Source organism: Vipera ursinii (genome assembly GCF_947247035.1).
Source record: "Vipera ursinii genome assembly, chromosome: 4".
Classification (NCBI taxonomy): domain Eukaryota; kingdom Metazoa; phylum Chordata; class Lepidosauria; order Squamata; family Viperidae; genus Vipera; species Vipera ursinii.
Window position 1 is genome coordinate 51,319,180 of NC_139514.1, and position 21,925 is coordinate 51,341,104.

At 38.3% G+C, this 21,925-nt stretch overlaps 1 protein-coding gene across 5 annotated transcripts in view; it reads left to right on the top strand.

Moving 5' to 3' along the window:
- Positions 1 to 21,080, top strand: part of SON (SON DNA and RNA binding protein) — a 34,271-nt gene extending 13,191 nt beyond the window's left edge. Inside the window, exons 4-12 of one of the 5 annotated variants that reach the window (XR_014492378.1) lie at positions 147 to 310; positions 4,274 to 4,417; positions 5,743 to 5,925; positions 7,461 to 7,571; positions 8,673 to 8,789; positions 15,949 to 16,031; positions 16,526 to 16,673; positions 18,627 to 18,695; positions 18,855 to 18,910. Coding sequence is in view for 1 of the 5 variants with exons in the window: in XM_083361555.1 (XP_083217681.1) it covers positions 147 to 310; positions 4,274 to 4,417; positions 5,743 to 5,925; positions 7,461 to 7,571; positions 8,673 to 8,789; positions 16,526 to 16,673; positions 18,627 to 18,695; positions 18,855 to 18,970; positions 20,255 to 20,413 (1,211 nt within the window). In the remaining 4 variants the exon portion in view is untranslated. Of the gene's footprint in view, positions 1 to 146; positions 311 to 4,273; positions 4,418 to 5,742; positions 5,926 to 7,460; positions 7,572 to 8,672; positions 8,790 to 12,449; positions 16,032 to 16,525; positions 16,675 to 18,626; positions 18,696 to 18,854; positions 18,971 to 20,254 lie in introns of those variants that run through there. The other 4 variants (XM_083361555.1, XR_014492379.1, XR_014492380.1 and 1 more) reach the window with 4 other exon arrangements.
- The last annotated feature ends 845 nt before the right edge of the window (positions 21,081 to 21,925 follow it).

Below are 21,925 nucleotides of genomic sequence, written 5' to 3' on the forward strand. Positions count from 1 at the left end.
ACTTAACTGGCCTTGAGTGAATGAGAATGCCAGATCAGATATTTGGAAAGAGGTACATGATTGTTAAAGTTACAGACCTGCACTTGAATTCTGTAAGTACACACCATGAGACTGACACAAGATAAATAATTTCATTTTCTTTGTAGATAAGGCACAGTTACTTGAAATAGCCAAAGCAAATGCAGCAGCAATGTGTGCTAAGGCTGGTGTTCCACTCCCACCAAGTCTGATGCCAGTTATAACTCCAGAGAAGAAGGAAGAGAAAGTTACTCAAAAATCAGCAAAAGAAACAATATTGGAACTGACTGAGGTAAGAGGAAAAATGAAACTGATATAGGAAAACTAGCTAGAGGTGTGCCAAAGTATCAAATTTGAAAGGACCTTTAGGTGCCAATCAGTTATTTTAAATATAAAATACTCATTTACTCAGGCAACTCCAAAATTGAAACGGAACAGAACATCATGAATTTGAAATTGTTTTACATCCTGTCTTACCACTGATTTAATGAAAACAATTCATGCTATATTTAGTTTTCAAAATAAAAAAAATACCCTGCTTGAAACATATTAGATCTAATATAAAGACAAAAATAAGTGCAACTTGAACTGAATCTGTATTTTTTTTTACATGATTTGTGTATATGTCTGGGTGTCCCTTTGAGTCAGTGTTGATTTTTGGCGACTGTCTACTTCAGTGATGGCGAACTTTTTAGAGACCGAGTGCCCAAACTGCAACCCAAAACCCACTTATGTATCGCCAGGTGGGCGTGGCCCACTGGGTGGCCGTGACTACGGTAGTCATGGCAGACAGGGTGGGTGTGGCCACCTCACTGTTGCTCCTGGGGAGGGATGCCTGTGGGGGCCAAGCAGGGTTGGGGGAGATTCAGGGGGTATCTGGTGGGTGGGGCAGTGGGCAGGAGGCTCATCGCAGGGTGAGGCAAGGTGAGGGAGGGGGCAGGGGTGCCATTGCCATGGGGCAAGGTAAGGCCGGAGCAGGAGTCTGGTTGCAGACAAAGGGCAACTCTGGTGAGGAGGAGGTGGGGGAAGAGGGTTTAAGCAAGCTCAGCAGCCGGAATAGAGATCCCCCCAAAAAACAAATATGGTTTGTGGATAACCTCAAAGCACGACAGAAGAGACCAGAACCTGCTGCAATCACCCAGCAGATGGGAGGGGAATAAAAACCAAACAGGCATCCCCCACCAATCCTCAACAGAAATGCTCACGACAACGAAAGCCTTGGATAGGGGGAAGAGTGCAGGCAGGCAGGCAGGCATCTTGCTTAGCTGATGGCTCGGGGAAGGGGGCAGCTCTCCCCCTTACCAAACGCTGCCCTCTCACGAAAGCAGGATGAAATCTCCAAAAAGCGACAAGGAAAAAAAGTTAAAACAGAAGAGTGTCTCGCGATGGTTTTCTTCCCCACTTTCTTCTAGCTGCAGTTTAAATATTTAAAGACCACAAAAGAAAAAAAAACTTGGCTTTCTCTCATTTTAATTCAGAAGGCAGCAACGGAAGGATTGGCGGGGGGTTGTTTCAAAGGAAGGGAGGAATGCTGGCTGAGGAATTCTGGGAGTTGAAATCCACAAGTCATAAAAGGTCCCAGTTTGAAGATCCCTGTTGTAAGCCAAAGTTTGGAAACACCTCCATGAGAGCCAGGTTTTGCATACACGTTTGTTTGGGACTACATCACCCCGTTCCAGTCTGATCCCTCCTGAACATGGGTGTCCACTTAAAATTAGGGAGCTCCTAATTTTTCAGCCCTTCCAACGCACAGCTCCCCTCCTTCATCAAACCGACACCTAACAGGACAGGAATTGCCTGCAGACAGAAACCAATGAAAGTCAAATCGGTTTTCAAGGCGGCTTAGTCAGGAAAAAGGTCCGAACATGCCCAGATTGGTCAATCATCTTGACAGATACGGCGTTAAACCAAATGCTGCATCTGAGCGGCTGCTCCACCACTTCTTCCGCTTACTGAGTCCGGGAGGGCCCCCCCCCTGGTTTAAAAATCTCCCAGGCCAGCCCGACACATGGGTTTCCCAACAACTGGAGGATGGAGCTCCCATCATCCACAGCCGGCCATACCCCCGGCCTGCTCGCTGGCAATAACACTGGAAAATCGGTCCAAAAGGAGCTGGTTGGTTAGCTCCGATTCTCAAAGCTTGCAGCTTCGGACGGAGAAAGTCCCCGCACAGCAGTGGAAGGACCAGCACCCAGCTGGGCCGACCGCAAGCCCTCGGGGGCTCCGACACCCAAACACAACCGGCTGGTCGATCCCCCAAGTCAGAGAAGCCGTCGTCTACATCACACAGTGAATCACGAGCCTTGGAAGAGGGTTGGCCACGGGGGAGACTGACCGAGGTGAGCTACCGCCCTCCCTCCTGTGGCCGGTGCCTCTCCCTGCCCGGGCTCTACACCGGCCCATTCACTGCCAGAGCTTGCCCAGTGTCTTGCTGAGCTCAATGTTATACAGGTGCAGGTAGTGGTCGGCCAGCTTCCTGCACGCCGCCTGTGCCACTTGACATGCGGCTTGGCCTTCAGTACCCTATGGCCCCGTACCAGCGTAGGCACCAGGCTCCAATCGTAGCCCTTCAGCACCTGCGAGATGGTGTCCTGGATGCAGGCGGCAAAGCGCTTAGCCCTGCCTGGCTTAATCAGAGCTTGGCCGGGCTGCCGCTGCCTCCACACCCATTGCCACACAAGGCTGGGCAGCTAACTTCTCCCCGGGTCCTGGACAAGGTAAAAGCGTCCAGATCTCGATCCCCCACCCAACCCTGCTCTCGCTGGCTGGCTGGCTGACTCTTCGACCCTGCCTGGCTTTCCAAAGCCTGCCTGTGCCGCTGCTGCCGTGCACGAGGCTGAGCAGGCAACTTCTCCCTGGCCCCTGGACAAGGTGAAAGGGGCCAGATCCTGATCCCCCCACCCAACCCTGCTCTCACTCCTGGCTGGCTGGCTCCTTGGCCCTGCCTGGTTTATCAGAGCCTGCCTGGGCTGCCCCAGCCTCCGTCGCTGCTGCCACGCATGACGCTGGGCAGGCAACCTCTCCCCGACCCCTGGACAAAGTAAAAGGGGTCAGATCCCAATCCAACCATTGCCGCTGCCGCCATCGCCACCACCCCATGAGGTTTGGCAGTTGGGTGACTGCTGCCTCATTGGGGCCTGCTGAGACTAGCAACCAGCTGAGGCAGCTTCAGACACCAGGCTGCCCCCTCCTTCGCCATTGCTGCTATCGCCACCGCTCCATGAGCAGCAGCCGCTGAAACTTACCACTGTTGGCTCGTGCTCGCTTGCTGTTTGCACCAAATGCTGCTCCCGCTCAAAGTTACTCCTTTTATAACCTCATCCCTCCCAGATTGCTCGGCTATTCCCAGACTCTGCATAAGCAGAGAGGGGGAGGGGAGCAGCCCGGCATCCCTCTATCTGTGGCAATGGCGCGCGTGCCGACAGAGACGGCTCTGCATGCTGCCTGTGGCATGTGTGCCATAGGTTCGCCACCGCAGGTCTAGATCATGAAGTTTGCTTGACAAGATTTTACAAGTGGCTCACCATTGCCTTCTTCCTAGAGTTGAGAGGATGTGATCACCCAACTGGCTTTGTGCCTAAGGTAGACTAGAATTTATGATCTTCCACTTTCTAGCCAGGTACCTTAACCCTTAGACCAAACTGGCTTTTACATGATAGGAATAATAAAATTGCTTTGTTCTTTATCTGCGATAAAATTATGCGTCCCTGTATTCTTAGAAGTAAACTGGTTTGCTCTCAGATTTACTAGATCACAGGTCTGCAACCCGCGGCTCCGGAGCCGCATGCGTCTCTTTCAGCCGTCTCCTGCGGCTCCCAGTCCTCTGCCATGTGCAGTCCAGAAAAAAAAAGTGGGACTAAAAAAGTTCAACCAATCAATTCAAATATGCAGGGTAGGTGCATATCTCACCTTGGCTCCACTCTTCAGTCAAATCCTGTTCTGCGCATGTGCGCATGTATGCGCATGTGCACACATTTTTTGCGGCTCCCAGTTTTTCCTTTTGTGAGGGAACCGGTTCCGAGTGGCTCTTTCACTGTTTCAGGTTGCTGACCCCTGTACTAGATCATCTGGCTTCATAACTTTAAATAGTAGTAAGAGTGGGTTCGGTTATGTTTTAGTGGATGTTTGTCCCAAGTCTGTTTTTAACTGTTATCATTGTCATATTTTAGGAAATGCCATTATAGACACTTATTTCCCCAACCCTTTAATCATACTTGTTTCATTAAATACTATATAATGTTAACTTTATTTTCAGAAATGCAAGAAGATTGCCCAAAGCCAGGAAGATGATGTCATTGTGAATAAGCCTCACGTTTCTGATGAAGAAGAGGAGGAACATCCTTTTATCAATCATCCCTTTAAGCTGAATGAGCCGAAGCCTATTTTTTTCAATTTAAGTGTACGTATTGTAAAATCCTTGCAACTGCATTTTGGTTCATTTAAGTACTTTTTACAAAATACTTAACTGACAAAGGGAATTCGCAACTATAATGGTTTGTTATTAATTGCAGAGAAATACTAACGTTAACAATACTTGAAATAAGCATTTGAAGTGGATTTCACCAACATTTGATAAAGCAAAATTAAGTTATAAATGGTGAAAAGATAGAGATTACATTCCTCCCTCCAGGTTACTGAGTATTTAGACAACACACAGGAATATGTTTACACTATTGAAACAATAGTGAACATTGGATTTGTTTCATATAATTTATGGAACAATGTTTAGCAAAATGTGAAAGACGAATGATTTCTAATACTCATGTAAGTTCCAGTCTCCCCAAAAATTGTTTTGGAGATTTGGAATTAGATTAAGGGAAATTCTGTTGTAACAATTAAAGCTGCACGTATGAGATGGCATTTCATTTTATGATTTATTAGGTTTACGTGATGGTGAGCAGAGTAAAATGAGTTTAGCCAACTCAATTTAAAATACCTTGATGGAAACCTAGAGAAACTGTTTAAGATCTTCTTAGCATCATTTCAAAATCTTTTACAATGCTTTTTAGTAGAGATTTCAGCAATAGTAAAAGGTAATACAAATTGAAAACAAAAAAATAAAAATGAATTTTTTATAGAAAATAAAATAGCTAAAAATAAATAGCATAATTAATATGCATTACAGTCTGACCTACCATGATTACTTAAATAAACTATTGCTATAAATCTTTAGAATGGATCAAAACAAGTGTGCCTTTGCCTACGATGTCTGTTTTCATAACCTGGATGGCAAATACTTGGAGACAACCTTCCCCCTATAATTAATGTTATATGGATTTCCCTTGAGTAGAATTTTTCTCATGAGATAGTTTAATGAAAAAAAAAGAAAAGAGGCAGTTTTTGCTTTTAGTGGGTTACTGCATCAGAGATTGTTCACAAAGTTGATGGAGAATGAATTCAAATACCACCATTTATTTCACTGCTTTCCACTCTACTTCTGAAACATTTATTTAAAAAAAACAGTTTTATTTTGCTTTAAGAGTTTGGAATGATGTAACATTATACATATTAGTTAAGATAGTAGTAAATGATAAAAATGTGATTAAAATTATCTGGATTATAAAACGTCAAAGTTGGAAACATGGTTTGTTACTCATTCAGCTTTTTGCACATGTTTTGCCAATGCAGTGCTAGGAATTCACTTCTAATATATGTGTATATGTAGTATGTGTGCTTGTAATTGTAAATCTGTTTATTATTTTCTTTCTCTCCCACCTCCCAAAGACTCCTACAATAAAACCAACACCTCCAAAAAATCAGGTAACTCTCACAAAAGAGTTTCCAGTTTCTTCAGGATCTCAACACAGGAAAAAGGAAGCAGATAGTGCATATGGGGAATGGGTTCCAGTTGAGAAGAACAAGGATGAGAACAAGGATGATGTGTTTCCCAATCCAGCCAATTTGGAGGTAAAAAGTTGAAAGAGACTGGAGATACTGGCTATAAATCTTCTCATTAAATATATAGACATTAGATTATAATCCAGTGTGCAAGCTGAATAATTCTCAGTTAAGTATAGAACGATACACTGTTTTTAGACTGATTGCCTGCTCCAGTCAAGTTGTCAAACTAATTCTTTTAGTGATACAAATTCCAGAGGAAAGTTGTAATATAAACTTAGTTTTAGAAAATGTATGCTTTTATAAATAAGAAAAAACAATCATCCCAATGCATATAATTTGACAATTAAAATAAGCTGTATATTATGTTGATAATGTATATGGCTGATTGCAGTATCAGATATTTACACTGGAGTTGGCATTTTTATCCAGGACCTGACATAGCCAGATGTTTGATAGTTTAAAGCAGGGGTGTCAAACTCCCGGCCTGCGGGCTGCATGCATCTTGGTGAAACCACGCCCACCCCATTGCCGGCAATGGGGGGAAAAATTGTGACACGACGTTGCGAGTTTGACACCCCTGGTTTAAAGGTATTATTGCAGGATAAAAGGTGTTCAAAGTAAAGTTGCCTATTGCAATTTACTGATGGTTATTTTATCAATGCCGATGGTTTTCAAATAGCACTCTTAGATATTTTGGAATTGCACCTAAGGCAGCTGTTACTGGTGGTACTGTCCATGCCCATCTCGCTAATAGGCGATTCTCGATGGCTTACAACCAAGCAAATGCAACAAGATAAAACATTAAAATTATATTAATATTAAAATTGGCTTAAAATTAAGAAACGTGATAAGGAAGGGAGCAAGATACAGATGGGATGAAGGTGGAGTTAACCACCTGCAGTATGACACACATTCATCGAGGCATCAGGCCAGTTGGCAGAGCCAGGCCACCAAGCCTTTTCAGAAGGCCAAAATGATGGGGGGAAAGATCATCTTGTGGGCACAATGTTCCAGAGGGCAGGAGCCATGACAGAAAAGGTTTTCTCGACCCCGTCAGCCAGAATTCCTTGACCAATGGAATCATGCCCTTTCTGCCAGTGTGGTTGGGGCAGACCAATCCCATTGGGGTGAGATTGTTCCTTAGGTAACCTGGACCCATGTCACAAAGGGCCTTAAAGGTGATAACCAATACCTTGAATTGAAGCAAACTGGCAACTAGTGCCGCTTGCAGAATAGCGGTGTAACTGGGGCCACCCTAGTGGCCTCAAGAACTGTCTGCATTCTCTGCCAGTTATAATTTTCAAATACCCTTCAAGCATAGCTCCGTGTACTGCATATGGCAGTAGTCCAGATGTAAGATGACAGGCCCCGAGTGAATGAGCACAGGGACTCATAAACCAGGAAAAGGCAAAACTGGTGCACAAGTTGCATTTCCTAGCCCCACACCTGCTTTGTTGTCTCTGTTATTCTGTGTTTACATGTTCTGAACATGTACTAAAAGTGTTATATTGACTTGTAATTAGACAAAAGTGTATTCCTCTGTAGGAGACTATTTACCTAAGTACATAGAGAAAAGATAATATTTTTACCATTTTTTTTAGCCTGTGGACATCTCATCAGCATTGAATGAACGGACGATAGCCCAAAAGAGACTTACGGAAAATACATTTGATCTGGAGGCAATGTGCTTGTTAAATCGTGCACAAGAACGGGCAAGTTATAGTTTCTTTCTGACTCCCAGTTTTATCTTGAAAATTTTATAAAAAACTGAGGAATGTAAAATTTTATCAGTTTTACATATTTCTGGCAGTATTAATTTCAACTTTTAAGTTTCTTTAAAGCTATGTTCTTTACATGTTCCCATACATACATAGACATTGAATTGTTTCCTTAGGTTGAGTAATAAGCAAAACACGAGAAAAAAAATTAGTAAGCAAAATTGAAAAGAAATGAAGTCTAATTTATATCTACATCTTTTTCTGTACCTCTCCATGCCTTTTGCAAACCCTTTTCTTTCACCATATAAATATACTGATTCATAATTGCTTTTGTCTTTAAACTTCTCACTTTTTGAGGATCTTACTGAATCCAATTTCTTTGATCTCCTTCTTCCCAATTCTTGCTTGCTTGTTTGTATTGCATTTTTATACATTATTTCTACATGACAAAATCACCTATATCTCTCTTATATTGTTCAGTCAGTTGTGAATTAAATCCATATGGACATGCTATTCATTCTTAACCCTATATCTTTTTTTGCTATACAAACTTCTTAAGTAACACATTCCCACTGCATTCAACTTTTATGTTTCTCCTGATACACCAAACTCTTAACTTCTGATTAATTAAGATTAATATGCAGCCAATTTCACTTCATTGTATTCATTCTTTGCAGCAAGATTCATACAATCCACTACCTTTCTGCCCATGTTTATACATTTTAAAATTTCACTCCATTTTTCCCTCTATTAAGGGTCTCAAGTTTCAACGAGCCAGAAATCTTGCTGATTGATAGGGGATCAAGTACTTATTTCACTCATTAAAATGAAGATCAATTTATAACTTTTTTGAAATGCGTTTTTCTGGATTGTTTTTTTGTTATTGTTATTCATTCTATCACTGTTAAAATAAACCCACCATTAAAATGATAAACTGATCATTTCTTTGTCAGTGCCAAATGTACAAAATCAGCAGAGGATCAAATACTTTGTTCCCTCACTGTAGCTATAGGCACTACAAGGAAGTTATTTTGATATATATACTTAATGTCTGGAAATATTTTAATGAATTATTACGCTCCTTTCTAATTGCAGATTGATGCCTGGGCTGAGCTGAATTCTATACCAGGCCATTTTACGGGCACTACTGGAGCACAGGTCTTGACTTCTGAACAGTTATCCAACAGCGGTCCCCAAGCCTGGGTTAAAAAGGTAGATGATATTCAGACAGATGAGTCCAAATGTCACATTTTAAATTCCTTTGAAATCACTGGAAGAAGTGATACTGATGCTCTTAGGACATTAGTAACATCCTAAAATATATGCAGAAAAATCAATTAAAAACATTTCTTTTTGCGTGTTCTGTCACGATGTGTTGGATTCTGTATTTACCCTGCTTTGATAGTCGGACTTTAGAAACCGGGAGACCGATGTGCTCACCTGTTCAGAAATAACTGTTTTCATTTCTCTCCTAAGGCTACTGTTATTTTGTGTTGAAACTGTCTTGAAATGTGGTTCCAATTCTATGGGCTTTTCTATTAGTTTTAAGTCTTGACGCTGATTTCAGTACAATTTGGATAGGAACTCACTTAATGGTCAATATGGCTGTAAAAATCCACTTGCTTGGTTCTGTTGTGTACATCTTTGAAAGGGGAGAATTAGAAGTTTGCCTAACTCTGGCCTGAGCTAATAGCATTCTTGGCTCTTAGGAGAAGATTCTAGGATTTTCTAGTCTGCAAGGGCAACATTAAGAAGTTACTATCATTATCATTATTAAATCCTAAGAACAATGGCCCATACTTGATGGGGACATCAGTAGGAGACAAGTCAATGAAAGTAGACAGGTAGCCTTTGCAAATTGAGGGGAGGTTGTTTTTTTTTTCTTTGTCTGCAAAATATGTTTGTGCATATTAATAGGGCAGTGGCAGAGCTAACACACATTTATTTGCATTTATTTGTTGTTCAGAAATAATGCAAAGATAATGAAAATAAAGACCGTTTGGATAGTTTTCGCAGTTGAGTTTTTATAAGACTGATCCTGACCCACTCTTGGAGCCTATGTTATATCTGCTGTTTCTATAGCTGAAATCATAAAGGTGCTTTTAAGTTTGTAGGAACTATAGTTTGAGAATTTACAGTTTTGGAAAGTTTAAAAGACCCTTCTATAGTGGGATTGTACGCTTGGCAAGTACATTTTTACAGTCTGAAGAAACAATTCTTTATATATTCGTCATGCTCACGGATCTATCAATTAAGTTTATGGTTGTCTAATTCTGATTGGCTTTTTTCAAAGCCCTGTTAGTTGGAGCCTGCTTGTTTTCAAACGCATTGTGGTTGAATCAGTGCATTTGGATACAGTAACTAGAGTTTTTATATTTGTGTTTTGTTGATAAAATGTATTATACACTTTTACAATTTTGTAATTAAAGTATAAGGGAAATACTGTAAATACGCTATATGTAAATATTTCCTCATGAAAGGGTTTTTTTCTCTATGAAATAAAAGTGGAGAATTGTTGGTAATTATTAACATACAGCAGCCATTTTAACAAAAAATTCACTGAAGCTTCCATTATATGCTTGGTATTCAGCACCCATGTACAGTTCACAAAAAAGGCCATCCTTTCTGTAATTTAATTGGCAGAGTATCTAATTTTAGTACATGCTAATTTTAATGAAATCTGAAAAAATGGAGAAATCTTGAATCAGGATGTCCCAGAAGATTTATAACTCCTCCCCCCTTGTTTTTCACTTTTCACAAGATGCCTGAGTGACACATCTAGGGGCATATCTTTTTTTTTTAAAGCAATGGCAATTTTGTAACTACTTTATTAGCTCTTCCCAGCTATTTCAGATTGTTGACTGGCTGAGGACTGCTCATAGCCACTCTTCACAGAGGGTTGAAGCTTTGAAATTAATGTATGTAGAGTACGTATATGTAGCTGGTACTGCTTCTGTTTTTTAGGATTCTAATATAGGAGAAATTGTCTATTAATATTCTTAAGCATTTTGTTCAGGTCTCTTATATCTATAATAATCTTTATATTGTGTGCTTTAGATTACAAATCTTTTTTAATATAGTTAGAGGAATCACATACAATATTGCTTTTTTCCTTCACCTCCTATAAGTCTCAGGCAATTATTCACTACTTGAGTAGAATAGTTATTGGAGGCCTGGAACATAGAGTAGTTAGCATGTTACTCGTAATTTTTTATAAAAAGTGTTTGCTGAATGTACAAATATATGGAGATGAAGCTCTTGCAGTTCTGTTTGTGAATTGATGTAGTTTGCATTGTGTGATTTCTATCACCTTTGGCATGAGGATAGTTGGGTAGAAGATTTCTGGGTGATTTGTGAGATTAGACTGTTGAGCTTTTTAACTGTCTGGTATTGTATGTCTTCACATTTTCACCCAAATTTAGAGGGCTATGTATATAAAAAATTACTCTGTTATTGGAGCTGTCTCCTTGTAAGAATGATGATTTTTCCAATGAATAGGCAAACCAAAAGCACCGTGAAGCAGTAATTTTTAGATTTTGTTGAGTGCGTAATATCCCTAAATACTCTTCATGTGAGAGTTTTCGATTGTATTCCCAGAAAAATGTTGGTTTCTTGAATGAAGTTTGAACAAAGTAAGAAAGATAAGAAAACTCTATACAAAATGTTATATATAGCCTATATGCTTACAGAATTCCTGAATGAGAAGGCTTTCTTACACCATTTAAATTCAGTTGCCATGATAAGCATTCTTTCTTGCAAATAAGACCATTTACACTCAATAGGACTTGAATGTTGCATATGATCGGGCTGTTAATTTCTTTGCAAGTGAAATCGTATGAAAAACAAATTAATTCACATTATTACACATAATAAATATCCACCATTTTCTTAAAAGAATAGTCATTGGATCTGTCAGTTGACTGGTGAATTATTGGTGATTTTTTTTTTAGAAATGGAATGTTAAGTCTATACTATATCAAGCGTTTTTAAAAACTTACATTGAAATTTAACTATCACTGAAAGACAAGAGAAAGATACACCGAAGGTTATGTTTGTTAATGTGCTTTATGTTGTAGCAAGCAAGCCACTTTTAAAAAAGCAATTTGTGTGTTTATTTGCTTGAATTTTAAGCAATGTAATATAAAATGTTTGGGTATTAGGGTTTTTTGATATTTTTAAAGAAAGAACAACTTTAGTCTGTTTGCATTATCATCAATGATGTAATCAGTTCACAAATACAAAAATATTAAATTCTTTACAGTACATGTGCAACACATTTCTTTTTAGGCTTACTCTATTTATTTGCTTTTTGAATCACATATATGGTGATTTTTTGAAGAGGGTATTAAATATTAGGCCAAAATTGAAAGAAAACAATACTGATTGTCCAGTAGAGATTGGTATCTCGAACAGAAGTCCGTGTTCCACAATATTTTTCAGATTTACTCAATAAGAAAGAGTGTTTAGGAGCACAGCTGTAATAACGTATTAAACTAAATCTCGCTTGATTTTCAGTCAGTGCCACATATATTACTATCAAAAATAGTCTTTTAGTTTATAATGGTAACCAAATACATGTTGTCAGTCATTTCCTACTCCAAAGAGAAAAGTCAGGATACAAAAAGTTAACAGTTTGCTTTTTTTCCTGTACTTTCCCACCAGCCAAGAAAACGATAAGACTGTTCTTATGAAGGCAAATGGGACCAGCATGATAGATCTAGGGGAACTGGTAGCGATGGGTGTTTTAAAGGAATTATTACTAGGTTGAGTTAAGTTGAATAAAGCGAGTGTCTGCAAGTTGAGTTCTTTGGCTATTCTGAATGCTGTGCTCTTCTGAAGATTCCCCTGTCCCAGCACTCTGTCCCCCTTCAGGACCTAGATTTCATCTGGAGGGACTGACAGCGCTGATCTTACACGATTGCTGCAATGAACAGGAAGCCCGACCGGGAATTCCCAGGTGAAAAATGTGTAGGAGAAAGCATAGTGCTTCATAATGGTATGCTATAATAATAATCTTCCCTTACTTCAGAAATCAGTACCTGCCAATATTAACTCTCTCCTGAAAGCAATGCAAGATCCTCCAACAAAGTAAGCATTTGTGTAATAACAAAACCAATTGGGGAGGGGGCACTTAAGAACAGGATCAATATATATAGATTTTTCAGATTTGCAAAGGTTGGAAAACTGCTGATTTTGGACCTCCTTAGGAGCTTTTAACCAAACGTCTGACCATACCACTATATTAAATCAATATAATAATAAAATGTACTTGTATTTAACCTGCAACTTAAAAGCAGAGAGGAATATAATTAGCGATTTCATCCAAGGGCTAACTAATATGTTCTGTCATGGAAGTGATGATCTGATTTCTGTCGATAATATGCTTCGGAGCAAGGCTTCTTATTTCTATAGAAACATTTTTAGAAGCACGTGATCTGCCTTTCAGTGCTCTGGAAGCATTTTTCAATGGTAGATTCCTGACGTTGTGGACACTGTGGCTACAGAATGCAGATTAGAAAAAATGGATTGCGTGTCCTGAATTCAGATACAAGAATGGAGCTAGATATATTTCCAGTAATTGGAAATTAGAATTTCAGCTCCATTTGCAATTCTTTTTTCTATATTATTGTGGTCCTTTATCATCTTAGTAGCCTTGACATTCTGCATTTCAAATATAATAAAATACTCTGCACACACAAACACACATAGCAGTTTCAGCAGTGAATGTGAGTTTTTATAATACTCAGTTTAGCTGCAATGTCCATATTACTTTTTTCCTTCATTTTATATTGCTCCTTATTTAGCATATTGCTGTTACTTCATAGCTATAAGTATAGGTATAAAGGCACTCCGGCAACTTCACTGTCCCGATCCCCCCATCATGTTTGTGTCCATTTAGAAGTAAAAATCATGAAGACCACTGTCTCTTACATATGGCCATAAGAAATGTTGTTTACTGTGTGTGAGAAATATTGATTTGGTGCAATATTATTTAAATACTTAACATTGGTTTAAGTGAAGTTTCATTTCTAAGTAATTACAAACTTTGCAGAAATAGTCAGTGGCAGACATGGTCTGCTCACTGTAGTCCGTTCTGTGTTTTTCTTATAGGTATTCACCCTTGCACCCAGGATTGGGTCTTGGCGTTCCCATTTGTGTGGGCTTTTCTTGGCATTGAATGAATCTGGTAAATTGTGATTTCTTACCTCTTTCGTTCCTAACTATCCCTGCACCAGTCTGAATATCATTTTTTTTCCATTACAGTGGTGTTGAATACTTCCTCTATCAGGCGTTCTTTCTGCTAGGTGCTTTTATTAGATTTCATTTGCTTGTCCTTTAAACTGTAGACCTGTCAGCCTTTTTTTACAGTAAGAAGAAGAAATGGCTTGCCCTAGCTAGTGACAAGAAATTTAGTACTTCGCTAAGACTTGTTTATATAGGGTGATTTAAAGAGTCACAAATGACAAATTGCCGTAGAAGCAATATAGGGTCAGAGCAAAACAAATAATTCAAATTTTAAAAACTTTTACATGTTTCCCATATCATTTGTTGACTTCATAGTTGTGTATTTTAATAATAACCAATCTTGATTTACCGTACCTTTGTACCGGAAAATATATTAATAGTATTGTAGATTTAGTTCCACCATACTGTGAAATAACGTAGTCACAATGTAATGTTATTTCAAGTACTTGTTCAACTTTCGGATAGTGCTTGGTTAGCATTGCAAATAAAATATCAGAGTATTACAGCCAGTTTTTACTAGCCAAGTGGTTTCCCGAGAAAGATATGTGTAAGCTGGAATAGATAGGCCTTGTTTAAAGCATTTGCAGGGTGTGAGGTCGGAAATAGCTCATATAATTTTCTCATGTAGATGAATTGGAGTGTTTCGTATTTGACATAAACTACTGTTAGATATAATTTGCAGGGATATAAAGGCTTCTGGGGATAATCCATATTTCATGAATTAAAAAGCCTGGAGTGTTTGACAAGGAGTTGTAATGTGCAATCCAAGAACAACAAAAGAAATATTAAGATTCCCCTTAGAAACCATAAACTTCATTCACTCAGTAAGCGTTGATTCCATTATTTATTTACAGATAAAAAGGATTTTAGGATATTAGATCAAAAACTGTTCTTTTTTTCCACTGGACTTTGGCACATAGATTTTCCTTTGGTTTCTATCATTGAATTCTACAACTGGATAACCTGAGAACATAGTATTACAATCAACTCGTTGAGCAATTAGAAAACAGTACTTCTTCAAAAATGTACTCTACTTCAGTTGTTGTTGCTTTTTTTTAAAAAAACAACAACAAAACCCTCCCAAGTTATACCTTACCTTTGTAGAAAAAAAAAGATTACTTAGGATTGTGCTCACCTGCGTTTCAAAGAAAAGGGCTTCTTTTAATTTTGCCCCTAATAATTAGGACAGAGCCTGATAAAATTGTTGCAGCCTCAGAAAACCTTCTGCGAACAAGAGGTTCCTGGCATTTTTGTGAACTGGATACACATTGGTGATGAAACAGACATTGTTGATGAACATTCTATCATTGCAAAGCAGGTACAAAAGAGGAGTCGGAGCCCTGGGTGACATTGACTGGGGTTTGTATCATACTCTGCATGGTTGCCCTTTTCTAATGAGGTTCGTGGAAAGGAGAGGGCAGGATGAAAATGGAAGTAAGTAAAAAGCCATTCTAGAGGTGTATCAACTCGAAGCAGTTGGTAACTGGCATCAGCTAACATGTTTCTGTGTACACAAACTGCATGGCTTGCACCAGTCAAACTGTTTCTTTCTGTGAGAGGTAATGTCTGCCTCATTTTTAGCCTTCTCTTACATAAGAACACTTTTCCAAAGTAAAAGTTCATTTGCATGGAATACAGACATCTATTTAATTGTATTATCTGGACTGATGTGATACTTGAGGAACTCATGTTACATATGTCATTGGAATACAATACAGTTTGCTTTTTTTAACAGGGATACAGATATCAGTACTGCAGTGTATGTGTGTGCGTGCGTGCGTATGTCATAATTTTCTGTGCTGAAGAACAAGCCTATTTGCTGTACACTCAGTTCACTTTCAGTGCGTATTTTCAGTCATTGAAACGTAGACTGAAAGCAGAGGGTTTTCTCTCTAGAGTTTGGTATGTTAAGTTTTAAAATTGATGTGCTAACACTACACACACAGACACATAAATATCTGTGTGTACTTATATGTTTGTGTGTGTATATATATATATCTATATATCCATACATCTACACAAGCAGTTTGTTGTGTTGGGTCCTTGGGTGTGGGGCAGAAAGAGAGATGATAGTTCACAGAATAGCCTGTGAACTTTCACCCCTCTATATGGAAACTTGTTTCAGGGCCAAATCTGCCTTGTAGCTGCCTTCTTGCCACGGTCAATGCCAGCCCTACTATTCACAACACTGCAGCCATCGAGGCCTAGGTACGTAAACGTTTAAGGAGTTTTTAAAGAACTGTAAAGCAGAAAGCATTTTAGCAGAGTTGATATACTCTCACTAATAGTATGATTTTATGGTTTTCAAAACATTTGTCCTGTGCTACTGTTGAACTGTACGGCTAAGCTTTTTTCTTTTAAAGATGCTTCTATCATGCATGAGGAGTTTTGTGAGGGAATTGGTTTTCAAAGGCCCAGATTGTTTCTGAAAATGTAATTGGTAAAGTACTATGTTTTACTCAGTAAGTAGTGTATCTATACAAATAAGTTTTGCTTGTTTTAATTATACTTTTAATTTGAAACAATCCATTGGAGTTTTCTAGATGAATGCAAAAGGATATTGCATATACTTTGAAATCTGACTTGAATTGTAACTGAAAAATAAGTTGAAATAAATGAACTCATATTAGAAAGGTCTACAATTTTTTAAAAATGTGTTAAACAGAGGTGTTTTTTTTCCCCTTTTTTCCCCGCTTGGGTAGGATCAGTTTCTCAGAGCTGCCCCTGTTAGTGGAGGAATGGGAGCCCAACTCATGAGAAAGATGGGATGGAGAGAAGGAGAGGGCTTGGGAAAAAACAAAGAAGGAAACAAGGAGCCTATTTTAGTTGATTTTAAAACGGATCGGAAAGGTGAGTGTCCAGTCTACAATTCTAACATGAACAACCAGATGCTCTTTGAAATAATTAATGTCTCGACTGTTTCCTAACTCATCTGGGAGGATGCCATCTAAATTTCTAGGGATAAAGATTTGCCTGGGGAGCACACAGAAAAATATCCTGTCTCTCCTGTCCCCAGATCTTACATTGGGGTAGGAGAACTTCACAATCTCTGGTTTGGGAAACATGAACTAGATGGTTTGGCTGAACTCAGTTTGAGAATTTATACATGACAAGACATAAAAAGGGCATGTAGGTGGTGCCTACAACACCATTGGTATGTGAGACCAGGGATTCTTGCCTGCTTGAAGATACACTGCTGCATTTGTATGTGTGAGCTGTGGTGGCACAGTGGTTAGAATGCAGTACTGCAGGGTAATTCTGCCAACTGCCAGCAGTTTGATCTTCACTGGCTCAAGGTTGACTTAGCCTTCCATCCTTCTGAGGTCAGTAAAATGAGGACCCAGATTGTTGGGGGCAATATGCTGACTCTCTAAACTGCTTAGAGAGGGCTGTAAAGCACTATGAAAGTCTTAAGTGCTATTGCTATGATCAGAAACCTAAGATTTCCAGAAATGTTGTAAAATTTTATTTAAAAAAATACTCTCCTAATTTTATGACTTTACAACACACGCCTAGCGTGAAAAAAATTCTGCTTCAAGCAGAACAATCAAAGCGCCTTGCTTAACCTCCTGGCCCAAATGCTAATGGGAATATTCAGGTCATTGATTCTTTGCACAAGGCCAACAGAATTGGGGTGATTTGGATTCCAAGCATGTGTTATTCCACAGGACAGGCTCAGCCACAAAGTACAACTTCTAGATCCTGCAAGATAATCCTGTTGAATAGATGGGACTTGAAACATGCAATTTTGCTGCTTCTAGCGGGGAAAGCTAGACAATTGGAGATAGGAAGTCCAACTTTTAACTGGCCCTGAACTGTGTAGGCTTTATAAGTGATGTGGTATGTTATAATCTCAATATTTTATTCATAAAGTAGGTAATACCTTGGTACTCAACTGCATTGAAACTCATCAAATTTGGTACTCAACACATTTTGACGTGAAAGGTTTGCCCCAGTACTCATTGTTTGTTTGGTACTCTATACACAAGCTAGAACTTATCACTGTTGACTCCCTTGTGACTCACTACATTATTCCTTATGGGAAACATTTGTTTGGTACTCATTTTTGGTACTCATCCTGCCTCCCGGAACCAATTAATAATAAGTAGCAAAGTACCACTGTAATTTCATAACTTAATTTTAAAATTTAGGGGATTGTTTTTGTTTTGGCTTGTCATATTTTATTAAAAACTAAAATACTAAATATTCAGATAATATTTTTTGACTATACATATATACGCATATATACACAAACAGTATTTTGAGCATAAGAGTTTTGGAAGCAGAAGATACAATAAATATACCAGTCATTTTTTGTTAACATTTTTAAAGATTCCAAGAAATAATTGTTGTGATGCCCTTTATTGTAAATCACAGTAACATGTTCTTCATATTTTGAATGTAATAAATGGAACCCTACAGTCTACTATTGTGGTATAGATGTTAACAACCAGATGAATGAAAGTAGATTCCTGAAAAGGAATCTCTTAAGCTACAGGTCATGTAAGAATGCACTATGGGTAATTGTTAATGAATCACAAGCTTAATGGAAATTAAAATGATCTGCATATGAGAAAAAGTGGCAAGACATTGTATTATGATGATATGAGTTTATTGGTTAAACTGCCATGGGTGACGATTGGAAATGGCATTTCTTTTTGCAAGTCTTAGTAGTGTTTCTCCATTTACACTTGTCGGTTTAAAAGGTGTGATCCTGATATAAAAATGTTATTAAATACCAAGTGCATTAGGAAAGAAGTGAGCACACACAACAAATCTATAATTCTTTTTTTTTCCCCCAAGGCTTAGTTGCTGTGGGAGAGAAAACACAAAAGAGACATGGGCCTTTTAGTACAGTGAAAGATCTTTCAGGTAAGACTTGGAGTAATAGATACTTGCTGAGACTCCCAATAGTTGTTCTGGTTAGAGTAAAAAAATAGCGGTTTGTATAAAAATACAGCATCTTCCTTGTGTTTCAGTTCTAATCACAATGTACCTGGATGATTTTTAAAAATGTTTTTTCTTGTTAAGGCAAACATCCAGTATCAGCTTTGCTGGAAGTCTGTAATAAAAGAAGATGGTCTCCACCTGTATTTGTACTGGTGAATGATAATCGTCCTGAATATCGCAAACATTTCCTCTTTAAGGCAAGTTGTAATTATCATAACATATAAAAATGTTGATTCTTAATTCTGCGAAAGCTAGTTAGAATATTATGTGACTGTTGTGATTCCGTGCCAGCCTGTGATTCCGGCAGCTGAGTCCGGGGGATCAGAGGAGGAGGAGGGGCCTGGGGAACCATCGGAGTCGGAGGAAGGCTCTGATGAGTTACCAGACTTACAAAGTGAGGAAGAACCTGGCCCCTCCACTCATGGTCAAGCTGAAAGCCAGCTGGGCTGGGAGGCAGAGTCAGACTCGAAGGAAGAGCAGCTGGAAGACCCGAGAGATGCTCGGAAACATAGAAGGTCACATGAGTAAATCAGAGGGAAGCAATAGGGCGACTCCAGGGGAGAAGGAGAAAGCATTGAGAAGCCACGGCTTGTGGGCTGCCTAACAAAAAGGAAATGTGTGGGCAGGGCTGGTTGCTGGAGGCCACCGTTTGTAAAGAACTTATGTGTCAAGAGACAAGGGTCTGTTTATGTTACCAGTGAGTTATTTCCTGTTGGCTCATGCTGTTTTGTTTGTGGACAAGGTCTGTAACTTCAATAAAAGGGGTTTATTTACCCAGTCTACTGCTAAATTAGGGGTTGCCTTGTGAAGTAAGAAGGACATAGTAGGCTGGGACAGAACAGTGTAGTCTACATTTGTAATCTTGAAAGGTAAGATACATTAAGGGGTCCTGTCCCATGGATGGTTCTTTACTTTTGTGATGTTAGAATTCAGTGAGCCCTTTATATTCCTCAATTTGAAAGTATTATTTGTTTACCATTTACTGGATATAGGAAGTAAGTAATCATAATATAGAACAATTACCCAAAGTTACCTCAGCAAGCAAGAAATAATCTTGGGCATCTTATCTTCCCTTTAATTTTTCAAACTAGAATAAAATGAAAAAAGTATACATAGAGATATCAGATAGGTTGAATTTTGCCATCTAAATAGAAAGGTTTTGGTCCAAAGTTTCCTTCCTGACTGAAGACTTCATCAAATGAAAGTCATTCTGCCAGAGAAAAATCTTGGATTTAACCCTTTGAAAGCATGCTTATTGCTTCAGAACTATTAATTTTTATCTAATTCGTGTGGCCAATCCTTAAGCTCCACTCAAAAATAAATTAGCATTTTCTTTTCTCCCAAAATATGCCAATCATTTGTAGATGACATTTGAATATTGTAAAGAATAGGGTGGCGTTCCCTACTTTTTTTAAAAAAAAAAAGGAAAAAAACATATTCAGCTTTGAAAGTATTGTCTTCCTTTCTTTATTCCCTCATAGGTGATGGTCAACGGAGTGGAACATAAACCTAGTTTTGTCAGCCCAAACAAGAAGCATGCTAAAGCCACAGCAGCCACTGTAGCTCTCCAAGCATTGGGACTAGTACCAAAGGAGCTCTTGGCAAACACCACTAACTTCAGGAGTGCCTCACATAACTAAACTGTTGTTTTTAACATTTCAAACATTTCTATTCTGTATAACAGGTATTTCATTCTGCTTTTGTAAATACATCAGCAACTCATTGTAAAAACTGTACAGACACCTTCAGGCTTTTCTTTTGTACCTGCAAATATATTTAATTCCTTTAGTTATGTATATTATTGATCTCAGTCACGCCACTATTTCTTAAATTACTAAACATCTAATGTGAGTCTGAAAGTATCTGTAATTTGCTTTAATATTTTAGCTTTATCTTCAATATAAATATGGTAGTTTACAGTTTTGTAGTACGATGCAGTTCTCATAGTTTTGGAAAAGTTCATTTATGCTTATTTAAAACTATGTAGTTTTTAAGCCTACATACAACTACTAGATAAGTATTGGACCCAAAAAATCAATAATTTTTGAATCAAAGCAAAATCCAACAACTTTGCTAGATAATGTTATCCATTATTTCTCTATCAGAATGTCTTATGAAAATGATTGTATAAGAACAATGCATGTTTTCGTAAAAGAAACAGGAAATTGTAAATTTCACACACAATACCTGGTGTTGATTATACACATTTGTAGTAAACAAATAATTCAGCGATAATTGGATGAGGATGTATGATGCTATTGTTGTTGTATTCCGCTTGGTCAAATAAAGCTGTATAACTTCATTTTATTTACCAGCCACTTAACAGAATACTATAATGTACATTTTGATCAAATGGAACAAGAGTCACTACTAGTGATTTGCAGTTTTGTTATAATCTGAAATATAAAAACTAAATAATTTAGGCTTTATAATTTAATAGGATTTTTTAAACCTAAAGAATCATATTATTGATGTATTCGGGCTGAGAGCAAGTTGGAATTATTTTCTAGTTGGCCTTTAATTAAAGGTTGATGTTACATGGCAGAAGGTGAAATCATTACTATATTTATCACTATATGGTCTATCAAATTAGCTACATTTGAGGATTAGTTTAGATGCTTCATCTCTCCCAAGTAATTCTGAATTAATGTACAAGAGTTAACAGAAACATTGTGTAGTGTTTTGCTACGGTAGTCAAGAACCTGAATTCCTCCATAGGTAGGACCATGGCCATACATAAAGGATCCAGTTCAGTCTACATATGAACTGCAAATATTAGGAATATTTTAATTTCAGTCCATATTCTTAATGTGCCTTGCTTATTTGGCCATTCATTCTAGTGTACAGAACAAATTCTGTTTTGTTCACAGCTCATTCGAGATTGCAAGAACATGTAACAACTAGAATTATTTTTTTTAAAAAAGCCTTTCTATCCCAGAGATTTTTGGCAGTATTGCCTAAAATATGAAATTATCATTTTTACTCTGTTTTATTTCTGAAATGCTGCTGCAAGCTATGGTGCCTTTCAAGTCCATTTAATAATAGCCACTTACTGAAGGGTGATCTGGTTAAAATTAGTATAATGCAGTATGGATGCTTTGAAGGCCTCAGCATTTGTATTAAGAAGAAGTGTGACATATATACCGTATTTT